Source organism: Pipistrellus hanaki (genome assembly GCF_964339955.1).
Source record: "Pipistrellus hanaki genome assembly, chromosome: 3".
Lineage (NCBI taxonomy): Eukaryota > Metazoa > Chordata > Mammalia > Chiroptera > Vespertilionidae > Pipistrellus > Pipistrellus hanaki.
In genome coordinates this window covers 85,979,005-85,992,443 of record NC_140505.1, presented here as the reverse complement: position 1 = coordinate 85,992,443, position 13,439 = coordinate 85,979,005, and the positions used below count along the sequence as shown (strand labels likewise).

Sequence of the window (13,439 nt, the reverse complement as noted above, 5' to 3'; positions counted from 1 at the left end):
ACCTCAAACGAAGTGCCAGTCCTCCAACCAGGGGCTAAGCCTCCTCCAGGCCTATGCTTCAAATGTAGCAAGGAAAGACAGTGAGCCAAGTCCTACTCAAACCCGAGACCCCTGCCTGGGCCACTAGAAATCAGGCCGTAGTCTGGCTCCTCTGGGTCTGGCCTTAGCCAATCCAGCATGGCCAGCCTCTGGATCTGGTTTGGAACTCCCAGACCTCCTGGGACTGGCCACCGAAGAAGCTGCCCAGGCCCTGACAGGGCCCCACAGACTTACATTACCAGGACAGAGCCTGGGTAACAACAGCTAAGCCGATCTTTTAATCAACACGGTGGCCACTTATTCTGCCCTCTGGGATCCTTTTCCACTCCTCAGTCTCTGTTATGGGGGTTGACGGATGAGTCTCACAGCCATTAGCCACCTCACCTCTACACTGCATCTTACTAAATTCCCTCATTCCCTCTTTTCTCACTCTACCTCGGTGCCCACCCAGGGCTACCATGTATCCCCTCATAAAGCCCACTTGTCCCAAATCACAGTCACCTACCTCAGTTTCACTCTCTCGACCCACAAGGCCAAGTCATTCCTGGGACTATAAATGCTTTATCGCCTCTAAGACTGTCCCCTCCTCTGATCAAGAAATTTTCTCCTTTCTCATGCTTACTGGGTACTCTTGCCTTCCGGGTTCACAACTTTAGTCTTCTTGCAAAGCTCCTCTATGGCGAAGGGACTCCCTCACTGAGCCTTTAGATCCCAAGGCCAACATTCTCACCCCTTTAATACTCTGAAAATTGCTCTCACCTCAGCCTTCTCACCTCGCCCCCTCCCCCTACCCACCCTTCCCAAAGAACAATTTTCTTGACTGCACAGGCTTATCAGAAACAGATCTTTATCTCTAGGGAAAATGAGGCAGTTTTAAAATCCAGGTGGCTAGAGACCTGGAAACAGGTGCAGGGCCTATTCCCTCCTCCTCCTGCCTTTTCTCCAGCTTCATCTTCCACTGCTCCTTCCCTTCCCTTTCTCTTTTCCCTTAGGTAACAGCCCATTCTAACATTCCCTCCCACTTTCACTGCAATACAATCTCAATCACTCATCTGTCACCTCTTATTGGTAGCGCCATGGCAACTATCCTCTCAGCTTGGAATATGAAACTAGAAAAAGGAATCTTATACCCTTTAATCCACCTCTTCTCCTTACACCTATCAGCTTGTCTCTGTGATCATGGATTTTTCTTCCTCTGTATGTGGGGAGAACACATACATCTGTCTCCCCATCAGCTGGACAGGAACCTGTACTCCTATCTACCTTTCCCAATGTAGATGTAGCCCCCAATGATAAGTCTTTACCTGTCCCCATAACCCATCATATCTGACACAAAAGAGGGGTCCAGATAATCCCTCTCCTCCTAATCCTCGGCATCACAGCAGGGGTTGGAACTGCCATAGGGAGCTTAACCACTGCTTTACCCATATTTTAAAACCCTGTCTCAGGACTTACAAGAAACATGTGGATGTCCAGCAAGGGGCAAAACTGGGAAAACAAGAACATCACCCCCAGAATAACCCATTCCCCCCTTTCATATGAGGCAACTGACACCCTACTCTTTCCCCCCCTAAAAATAACATCTAGATCTCAGTTGTATTTCAGTTCCAGGCCCAGAAAAGCAGCAAAACCAGACAAGTGACACTGTGGCAGCCTCAGGACCAGCTTTTACCTCCCAAGTGACTCAACAGGATCACTCTCAAGACTTCACCAACCAGTCCCTTGGGGAAATCATGCTGCAGCACCCTTCGTCCAGCACAGAAAACACTACCTGTTTTTCACTCACTTACCTCGTGGCTCCTCCCTCTATTAGGCCCTCTGGTATTTATTCTTTTAATTTTGTTCTTTGGCACCTGTCTCATGTGCTGTTTCACTAGTTTTTTGCAGAACAGAATGCAGGCGTTTGCCAATCAGAATGTGGGAGAGATCTATAATATGTGGCCTTGAATTCAGAACCTAGAGACACCTAGGTCTCCAGAATCTTTGAGACACCCCTGACAATGCCCCCTCTCAGCAGGAAGTAGCTATGGAAGACAGACCTTCACCCACTGACCTTGCCCAGACTCTCAATATTTTTCTTTTAATATTACCAAAAGCCTGGAATGACAGATCCTCCCTTCCCCCAATAGATTTCTTCTCCAAACTAAGTCCAAGTCCCCAGTTGTGGGCCTTGGATTAAAAAAAAAAAAAAAAAAAAAAAAAAAAAAAAAAAAAAAAAAAATTCCCAAAATTTTCCTCTTAAAATTTTCTATTTTTATTGTAAGTACAACAAATCAGAAAAGTCACAGTCCAAAATCCCACCTGTTACTGAGAGGACAGGCTGCCGGACATGACTTTTTTGGTGGAGGTGGAGTAGTGCTAGAATTGGATAAGACCTCCTGCTAACAATACTTGTAAACATAGTTAAAATCTTTGCTTATTGCTTTTTGTATTTAGAGTAACTTTTCTCAAGATATTTGTGTAATTCTAACAGTGTAATACCCTCATATTTAGTGTTCCTAACCATAATGCACTACAATTTAATAAATCCTATCATGAATATCAATTTCACAATATCAAGGTTAATGCATGTACATAAAACATGATACCAAAAAGTCAATTTTAAGTTTTTTAATTTACTTTTTAATTAAATCTTAATTGTTGAAAATGTTACATATGTCCCTTCCCTCCTCCCCATGGACCCCTTCTATACAGCCCCCACCACCAGCCCCAGGCCTTCACCATCTTATTGTCTGTGCCCATGAATTATGCATATATGCATACAAGTTCTTTGGTTGATCTCTTCCCACCCACTACCCTCCCCTGACCTCTAAGATTCCACCTTCTGTTCTATGCTTTTATGTCTCTGAATCTATTTTGTTAATTGGTTTATTTTGTTCATCAGATTCCACATATGAGTGAGATTATGAGATACTTGTCTTCCTCTGACTGGCTTATTTTACTTAGCATAATACTCTCAAGGTCCCTCCATGCTATCTCAATGGTAATAAATACTTTTTTACCACTGCTTAGTATTCCATGGCATAAATGTACCACAGCTTTTTTACCCACTCAATTACTAATGGACACTTGGGCTGTTTCCAGATCTTAGCTATTATAAATTGTGCTGCTATGAATATAATGGTGCATATATTCTTTCTAGTTGGTGTTTTGGGTTTCTTAGGATATATTCCTAGAAGTGGGGTTACTGGGTCAAATGGAATTTCCATATTTAATTTTGTGAGGAAACTCCATACTGTTTTCTATAGTGGCTGCAGCAGCCTGCATTCCCACCAACAGTGCACAAGAGTTCCCTTTCCTTCACATCCTTGTCAACACTTGTCCTTTGTTGATTTGTAGATGGTAGCCATTGTGACAAGTGTGAGGTGATACTTCATTGTTGTTTTAATTTTCAAATCACTGACTTTTTTTTTAATAAGTCTATTGCCCATCCATGTGTCTACTTTGGAGAAGTGTCTATTTAAGTCCTTTGCCCATTTTTTAATTGGATTTTCTTACTTTTGTTAAGTTGTTTGAGTTCCCTATGTATTTGGATATTAAACCTTTATCATATGTATCGGAGGCAAATATGTTCTCCCCTACAATGGGCTCCCTTTTCATTTTGTTGATGGTTTATCTTGCTGTGCAGAAGCTTATTTTGATATAGTTCCATTTGTTTAGTTTCTTTCTAGTTTTCTTTGCCCCGGGTGATGTCTGTAAATACATTGCTATAACAGATGTCTAAGATTTTGCTGCCTATGGTTTCTGGTAGGATTTTTATGGTTTCACATTTTACATTTAAGTCTTTTATCCATTTTTAGATTATTTTTGTATATGGTGCAAGTTGGTGGTCTAGTTTCATTTTGTTGCATGTATCTGTCCGATTTTCCCAACACTATTAAAGAGACTATCTTGATTCCATTGTATATTCTTGTCTCCTTTGCCAAATATTGAGCATAATGGCTTGGATTGATTTCTGGGGGTCTCTGTTTAATTCCATTGATCTATGTCTGTTCTTGTGCCAGTATCAGGCTGTTTGGATTATAGTTGCTTTGTAATATAACTTGATATCTGGTATTATGATCTCTCCAATCCAAGTTGTTGTTCTTTCTCAAGATTGCTGTAGCTATTCAGGGTGTGTTTTTTTGTTTGTTTGTTTGTTTTTGGTTCCATGTAAATTTTTGGAGTATTTGTTCTAGATCTGTGAAATATGCTGTTGGTATTTTAATAAGAATTGCATTGAATCTATAGATTGCTTTGGGTAGTATGGACATTTTAGTGATGTTAATTCTACCAACCCATGAACAGGGTATATTCTTCCATTTATTTATATCCTCTTCTATCTCTTTTTTCAATGTCCTGTACAGGTTTCTGAATACAAGTCTTCCACATCCTTGGTTAAGTTTATTCCTAAGTATCTTACATTTTTTGTTGAAATGGTAAATTAGGTTATTTGTTTAGTTTCTCTGAACATTCATTATTGGAGAATAAAAATGCCATTGATTTCTGGGTGTCATTTTGTATCCTGCTACACTGCCAAACTCATTTTATAAATCTAGTTTTTTGGTGACGTCTTTAGGGTTTTCTACGTTCAATATTATGACAGCTGCAAATAATGAGTTTTACTTCCTCCTTTCCAATTTGGATGCATTTTTTATTTTTGTCTGATTACTGTGGCTAGGACTTCCAATTCCACAATTTGAGGTATGTATTCATAGTTATTAGGTCTGTTATTGAAATGTCTTGAAATTTATTTTCCATACAATTTTAGGCCAGATTATTCCCTGCTAAGTAATCAGAATCAGTAAGTACATTGGAATATATATTTGTGTCTAATGTTTTTGTTTTTTAAACAGCTTTGGAGATTCAACTTTGCAGCAACTCGGTTGTTTTTCCTCTCTTTATTTTTTCCACATCAACATTTATCCCCTGCTATACCATTCTTCAACTCACTCATCCACACTCATGTTGGTAGCTTGAAATTGGCCATGGTAGGAATACTTAGAGCAGAGAAATTGGCAAATGCTACAAATCAGTATCTTTTATTATTAATTACCACCCCACACTCACCAGAGGGCCAGTAAAGCTTAAACATTTACCAGCACCATTACCCTATCTGGTCTATACCACTCCATGCCTGCCCAACACATTTCTGACGTTTTTACCACTTCCCTATTTTGCCTAACCATTGGCTCAGCATGTTCCTTCCTACCTGATATCTTGCATATACTTTGTGTGTGTGTGTGTACCATGTACTTTTAAGTTTCACATTAAATATACATATCCTATCTCATAAAGAGGAAATAAGCTAACTAAGCATCATGCCCTCACAAAGATGGTGGTGCCTACAGCCTATAAGGAGGGAATATGCTAATTGACTGCCATACCCTTAAAGATGGCAGTGCCCACAGTCACAAGATGGCAGCACCCAGTCCCCTCAGCCCAGGGGAGTAGCAGGCCCACAGCACAGCCAGGTCTGCCCCAGGTGGCTCTGGCTACTCTGTGTGCCTGCCTCTTAAGTCCCCCAGTTTTCTCAGCCCTCCACCGCCCAGGGCTGTCTGAGGCACAGGTAACCAGGGCCAGCTGAAGCTTGTGCTGTCAGCAGTGGCAGCAGCAGAGGTGTGATGGGGGTGTCACCTTCCCCTGATCGCTGGGTCGCCTCCTGCCCCTGAGGGCTCTCAGACTGTCAGGGGGCAGGCCAGGCTAAGGGACTCCCCCTCCAGTGCATGAATTTTCATGCACCAGGCCTCTAGTGTGTATATATTTGTCTTTATTACATGCCCAGGATTGCAGGCTCAAGCCCCAGTGGAGAGCATACAGGAGGCAACCAATTGATGATTATCATTAATGTTTCTACCTCTCTCCTCCTTTTTCTCTTTGAAATCAATAAAAACATACACAAATATATACATGGCAGCTATCTGTAATAATAAAAGGGTAATATGCTAATTAGACAAAACATCTTCCAGATGACCTTCAGAAAAGCCATGGTGGGGGGGCTGAGGCAGACATGGTTAGGAGTGAACAGGCTGGCAGGGGAAAGCAGTTAAGGGGATCAGGCCAGCAGGCAGGTGAGCGGTTAGGAGCCAGTGGTCCTGGTTGCAAGAGAGTTATGATGTGATAGCTCAAGCCCAATCTAGGAGAAAGACAGCCACTTTTGCCATATTGGTTCTGCAACAGATTGGATTGGATTTAAAGGCCACTCAGGCCTTGGTCCTGGCACCTTTGCACAGCAGATACAGAAGGTAGTCATGGCTTTAGTTACATTGGTGCCTCCTGCCATGACTGCATTGTAGGTACCAACGTGCATGCTGAGGTGTGCTGCAGATGGAAGCTCCCCATATCATAGTGGGCACATCAGGATATGTTTGACATGCTTAATCACAGATACTTGTCTCCCAAATACATCCAAGATGTTTGTACTGGATGAAGCTGATGAAATATTAAGCTGTGGGTCCAAGGACCAGATATATGACATATTCCAAGAGTTCAACAGCAACACTCAGGTGGTATTGTTGTCAGCTACAATGCCTTCGGATTCTTGTCAAGAAGGAAGAGTTGACTCTCAAGGGTATCTGCCAATTCTGTATTATTGTGGAATGAGAGGAGTGGAAGCTGGACACATTGACTTATATGAAACCCTTACCATCACCCAGGCAGTCATTTTCATCAACACAAAACAAAGGTTGGTTGGCTCACTGAGAAGATGCACACCTATGGAGATATGGACCAAAAGGAATGAGATGTCCTTGACAGGCAGAGGAGCAGGAGGGGGAAGGGAAGAGAGCCAAGGGATAAACATCTTGTCCTTTTTTTTTCTTCCCTTTTAATAAATGTCACTTTTTGAGGCAAAGAAGGAACTGTGAACAACTTACCTTTTTGGGGAGGGCAGTAGGCTCACGCCCCAGTTGTTGTCTCTTCTCCCAAAAATACTAATCCACTTCCCTAACCTAGTCAACCTCCAAGCCCCAGAGACTCCCTGCTCCAGCCAAATTCCTCTGAAAATGACTCAAAGGGATTATAATGTTACTCAACATCATTTACTGAGCCAAATCTGGAGAGAGAACCCCTGAGTTAGGTAGCCCAGGAGATTGTCACCATGTTGAGGAAACAGCGGAGAAATAAGTAGTAGCCATTTTTATATTGTTTTGTATGGTATTTATTGATTCAGGAAACAAACAAACTTCTGAATAAAATTACTTGGAAATAAACAAATAAAAAAAAAGGTTCCAAAGGACAAAACCAATAACATAATATACACTTCTTTAAAAAGTAACTTCTACAGTAATATATATACCTTTGCTTCAGAACTACATGATGCATATTCTTCAAGTCTCAAACACTTAATGAAAACATGCTTGTTACTTATTAGTCAATCTAATACCAAATCTGAATCACTGAAATAAAGGTTGGATTTTGTAGTCTCAATATTTTCCACACCCATGTTAGTTGTGTTTCAAAATTCTTATATTTTCTGCAAAAATATAATTCTTGGTTGAGGAAAATATGAATAAAGGTGAAGACTTACCAAATTGCTATGTACCTGTGTCCAAAAATACTCATCTGGAGGATAGAAAATAGTATTTGCTTTATTTATTAATGTTTTTATTTTTGTTAATCCTCACCTGAGAATATTTTCCCATTGATCTTTAGAGAGAGTGTAAGGGAGGGGAAGAGACACAGAAACATCAATGTGAGAGAGACACATTGATTGGTTAATGACTGCATACACCCAAAGGGGGCCAGGGATAGAGCTTGCAACAGAGAGATGTGACCTTAACCTAGGGGTGTCGAACTCAATCAGAGAAGGGGCCAAAATCTAAAATCCAGCCTAAATCGCGGGCCGAATGGTTTAACAGTCATAAACTGACAATGTCATAAACTGACAGCGGAGTGCAGTGATGACAGCGCGGTGCGGGCCACATTGCAAGGCCTGGCGGGCTGGATTTGGCCCGTGGGCCTTGTGTTTGACACATGTGCCTTAACCAGAATAGAACCTGAGACTCTTCAGTCTGCAGGCAGATGCTCTATCCACTGAGCCCAAAGATTTGCGCTAATCTTTGTTTTTCTATGTGCAAATTTCCTTCAGCAGGTGAGAGATTAAATGAAAAATGGGAGGATCAACATTGCATACTTGGACAGCAAATTTTTAAAATAAAATCACGGACTCTGAAATTCCTAGTTGTGTCCTTTAAATATACTTCAATAGCATAGGAATAATTATTTAACTTAGAGAGTAATGGTTAATGGTTCAGAGAAATTAAAAAAGGACATGATTAAGTAAAGTTTATTTTACCTACAGCTTCTGCAATATAAACTGAATGTAAATACTGATAGTGAGACATATAAAGAAGAACTACTGATAAATGTCAGAACATCATGCCTTCCAAGCCATCTTCCATGAACTTCTTATAAAGTGCCATAAATTTGGCCACAAATGCTTCCAAGTGATAAATGGCTTTACTACCCAGCTGCAGACGATGTTCATAGTAAGCTGCCATCTGGGCCACTTCTCCTTTCAGTTGTCCATCACAATTATGTAAAAGTTCTGAGAGAAGGCCCTAAAGAAAGATAACAAGGTTTATTTCTCATTCAAAACAGAAGTAAATCTTAAGTTAAATATGTTAAGAACTACATGATGCATATTCTTCAAGTCTCTAACACAAGTCTCTGAAAACATGCTTCAAGTGAAATATTCTTTTCTTATTTGTGAAATCCTGAATTCTTTTATATGGACTGACAGTCTTCAGCCAAAAGCAAAAAAAAAAAAAAAAAAAAAAAAAGTGGCACTTAGCAGATTCCAAATTCAATACTTAAATGTATGAGGATGCAAAGATATAAGTACAAAGATGCTTATTATAACATTAATTACTAGAAGCCCAATGCACAGATTCGTGCACCAGTGGGGCCCCTTAGCGTGGCCTGCCGGGATCGGGCTAAAACCAGCTCTCTGACATCCTGAGGGGTCCTGGCTTGTGAGAGGGTGCACCAGTGCACAATCAGGACTGCGGGAGGGCTCCAGGGCATGTCCAGCCCATCTCGCCCAGTCCCAATCGGCCGGACCACAGTAGCAAGCTAACCTACCAGTCAGAGCATCTACCCCTGGTAGTCAGTGCACATCATAGTGATTGGTCAAATGAATGGTCTGACACTTAGCATATTATATAGCCCGGCCAGCATGGCTCAGTGGTTGAGAGTTGACCTATGACCCAGTGTGGGGTGTACAGGAAGCAGCTGGTCAATGATTCTCTTTCATCATTGATATTTCTATCTTTCCCTCTCCTTTCCTCTCTGAAATCAATAATAAAAATATATTTTTTAGCCGAAACCGGTTTGGCTCAATGGATAGAGCATCGGCTTGGGGACTGAAGGGTCCCGGGTTCGATTCGGTCAAGGGCATGTACCTTGGTTGCGGGCATATCCCCAGTAGGGGGTGTGCAAGAGGCAGCTGATCGATGACTCTCTCTCATCGATGTTTCTAACTCTCAATCTCTCTCCCTTCCTCTCTGTACAAAATCAATAAAATATATTTAAAAAAAAAAAAAAAAAAAAATATATATATATATATATATATATTTTTTTTTTTTTTTTTAAAAGAGAGTTTGGTAAATATGGGCTGTCAGGAACCAACATCCATGTTACAATGTTGAATGAGAAACACTGTGCAGAACACTGTCAAGGTTTGTGAAACCACACACACACACACACAATATGAGTTTAATTTCTACGTGAACAGAATAGAGGTCTATTAAAACTAGTTATCCTTATAGAAATGAAAGGGTAGACCTTCATATATTTTTTTTTATATGTTGGGTCATTTGAATTTTTTCATGTAAATATTACCATTTAAATACAAATAAACAACAACAAAAAACCCTGCATTTCCTAACAAATCAATCTATCAATAGTTAGGCAGGTAGCTAACAGACCAACTCTAAAGCTGTGCCTTACAATATACCATAGTTCAGATTCTGTCTACACATTTAACCCCATTCCCCCTGTTCAATGAACTTAGTAGTCTGAAATACTGGTTCCCCAGCCATTTACATAATTCCCTTCTTTTAATCCTGTAAGTCTTAGTTTAAGCATAACCTTCCTCAGAGAAGCTATTGTTGACCTTCCATAGATCCACTCTCCTTTATTTTACGTTGGTACTTCTTAACACATAGCATTCTGAAATCCTTCTGCTTGTTTACTTATTTCTAATCTTACCCTACTAAAATGTAACTTATCTGAAGGCAGGGCCTCTCCTCTCTTCTTCGTCATCCCCCTTATGGTGCTTGACATACAGTAGAAACTCAATAAATATTTGCTGAATTAATGAACTGGATAAGAAGTGACAGCGTTTTCCTATGATTGCAAATTTTATGCTTATAAAGAACTTAAGATGTGAAATCAGGTTACCTTCATTATTATTTCAGGAGGAATACAATGAGTTAAAAGCTCATAGAGTCTGCCGCGAACTTCAAGGAGCCTACAAAAAACACAGCAATATTTTGTTTTAAAAATAAGAGGTAATTTTTCCAAGTACCCACTGTGCTGTTTAAATTTATGAATTAAACAATCTAATACAAACGTTTTCTTAAATGACTTATCATAATTAGCATATACATATAGAAGCTTTTTCTAATTTCAGTTCATTTTTTTTAAAAGAAAATTTACAGAACTCTTTTAAAGGTAGACAGGACTTATATTCAGTCTTATATAATATTAAGACTTCCTGAACAGTGAAGGTTGAATTTATTTCACACCATGGACTTTAGCATACTTTCATGACACATCAAGTAATATGTTTATTTTACCCCCAAATAAATGATATCTAGAACAGGTAGAAAATAATCATAAAAAGATTGAAGAATCACTGATAAATTACACTTCTGATAATAAAAACATAATATGCTACTTAGACCGGACAGCCGAATGATTTTCCGGATGTCCTTCTAGACAACCTTTCTGAAGAAGCAGTAAAGGCAGGGGTTGCAGCTGGAGGGGGCCGAGGCAGAGGAGGTTAGGGGCAATCAGGCAGGCAAACAGTTAGGGATGATCAGGCAGAGGCAGTTAGGGGTGGTGAGGCAGGCAGGTAAGTGGTTAGAGACTATCAGGCAGGCAGGCAGAGCCAGTTAGGGGCGATCAGGCAGGCAGGCAGGCAAGTGGTAGAAGCCAGCAGTCCCAGATTGTGAGAGGGATGTCTGACTGCCAGTTAGACTCAATCCAGGGATTGGGCCTAAACCGGCAGTCAGACATCCCATGACGGGTGCAGAGCAGGCTGAGGGACCTCCCTCTGCAAACCTCCCCTCCCCCGTGCATGAATTTCGTGCACTGGGCCTCTAATATAATACAATGTTACTGTCTATGGTGCAAAGTGAAAAGCAATACGGCAAGGAAACAAAGATGTCCTGTCATTATAGGTAAGTGTAAAAACAGGCTGCATAAGTCAACATGAGCATCTCCACCTGAGCCTTTAATTCTAGACCCCTCTCATAACATTTCTCTCCTTCACAAAAATGGAAATATACAAGGCATTTTAAAACAGTAAGGAAAACAGTGACTATTAAAATTCTAAACACAAGAATATGTCTATCTGTCTGTCTATCTCTCTCTCCATATATACTGGAGGCCTGGTGCATGAAATTTGTGCACGGGGGTTGGGGGGGGAGGAGGTGTCCCTCAGTCTGGCCTGCACCCCTCGGGGGATGTCCGATTGACAGTTTAGGCCCAAATCAGTAACCAGACATCCCTCTCACGATCTGGGACTGCTGGCTCCTAACCACTCACCTGCCTGCCTGATCACCCCTAACCCCTATGCCTACTGGCCTGATCTCCCCTAACTACCCTCTTCCACTGGCCTGATCGCCCTTAACCGCCCTCCCCTGCTGGCCTGATGATCGCCCCTAATTGCTCCCCTGCTGGGCTGACTGCCCCTAACTGCCTCTGCCTTGGCCCCCACCACTGTGGCTTTGTCCAGAAGGAAGACCGGACAATTGGAAAGATGTCTGGTCGATCCGGTCTAATTAGCATGTTACCCTTTTATTAGTATAGATATATAAATTACCTACCCTAAAGGGAAAAAAATTTTCTGAATTGTCATTAAAATAATATCATAGATGTTATATTATTTCAGATTAATCAGGATAGTGATTTATGAAAGATTTCTTAAAAGTAGAAGTTCAAACCCCATTCTGGGAATCCAGGACTATGAAGCTTAATAAAAGTTGTTTTTGTTTTTGCTTTTAAACCCAGCATGTTTTAAGCACTTGCTATGTGAAAGATACTATAACTAATAATTTAAAAATCAGTCGTCAAACCAGCCGTGAGTGGGCATTATCTCCATCTATTTTTAGATGAAAAAAGTTTAGCAGTAAATTGTCTCATGAATTCTCTCCTTTGTTTTTTGTTTTGTTTTTGCTTTTGTTGCTTCCTATTATTATTAAATACGTACAGTAAGACACCATGGGTCCTAAAGTTAGTGAGAGCAGCAAAGTGGAAACTGAAGTTGTAAAAATAAAAATCAGAGCTTAAAAAGTGCCAAGTATAATAAAGGTGTTTACATGTCTAATCTGGCTACTGCGTATGGTAAGGGGACTGGACAATTAACACAATTTTAAAACAAAAAGAGGCCATTAAGAGTGCTGACTTTAAGTGAAAGTGCCTACGAAACAATTTTCACAGGCAACTGAAGGTAAAAACAGAAACATCTGGGGGGGTCTATAATGGATTTACTCAAATTACATTATTTCTAATAGGAAAATAATTAAGTTTTAAAACAAATTGCTTTTCGAATAGCCTTCCGGAACAAATTAAGTTCCAGAACTGAGATTTCACTGTATTCTAAATCATTAAATTTCTAAAATTTTATTCTCCCTTTTCTTTAAAAGTTTAATCTTTAGATTTAATAATCAATATTTAATTATAATTCTAAATTGCATGGTGCTAATAAAAAACCACTATCCTAAAACTCAGAATAGCTGTACTACCTTGATGACCAAACTTTTACAATCATTTTTTATACTGGTTACCTCTGTGGAGTCTGCTGACTGACAATAGCATTGGCAGTCTCTCTCAGATACACCTCCCAATCTGTTTCAGGGACTTCTTGATCTTCAGTAAAAGGATATCTATATGACAAAAAGAAAACACAATAAGCTAAACGGAAGCATGCTTATTTTCTAAAATGTTTTTGGTGCTAACTGCCTCTAACTCACTGTTGCACTCTGCAGGCTTCACACATGAGTAATGCTTTTCTGAGATTTCTGCAGGACTTCTCTGCAAGTCTACGAGCCAGCTGTGAAGGGAGATTCAGACCTTCCTTCTTGCACACAGTAGATAAAACATTGCAAATCTACAATGAAATAATTTTTTAAAATGAGCAATGTGTCAAACAGTACCTATATTGAAATGATTTGTTGATAACATCTTCATAG

The 13,439-nt window shown here is 40.3% G+C and overlaps 1 protein-coding gene across 3 annotated transcripts in view; it reads right to left on the bottom strand.

The window, feature by feature from the left end:
• Positions 1-8,289: 8,289 nt before the first annotated feature.
• RFC3 (replication factor C subunit 3) overlaps positions 8,290-13,439 on the bottom strand; it is a 52,797-nt gene continuing 47,647 nt past the window's right edge. For all 3 annotated transcript variants that reach the window (XM_084879450.1, XM_084879448.1, XM_084879449.1), the window contains 4 exons: positions 13,221-13,357; positions 13,035-13,133; positions 10,423-10,492; positions 8,290-8,579 (listed from right to left, as the gene is read on the bottom strand). In XM_084879450.1, the coding sequence (XP_084735576.1) occupies positions 8,388-8,579; positions 10,423-10,492; positions 13,035-13,133; positions 13,221-13,357 (498 nt within the window). In that variant the 3' untranslated portion in view covers positions 8,290-8,387. The remainder of the gene's footprint in view (positions 8,580-10,422; positions 10,493-13,034; positions 13,134-13,220; positions 13,358-13,439) is intronic.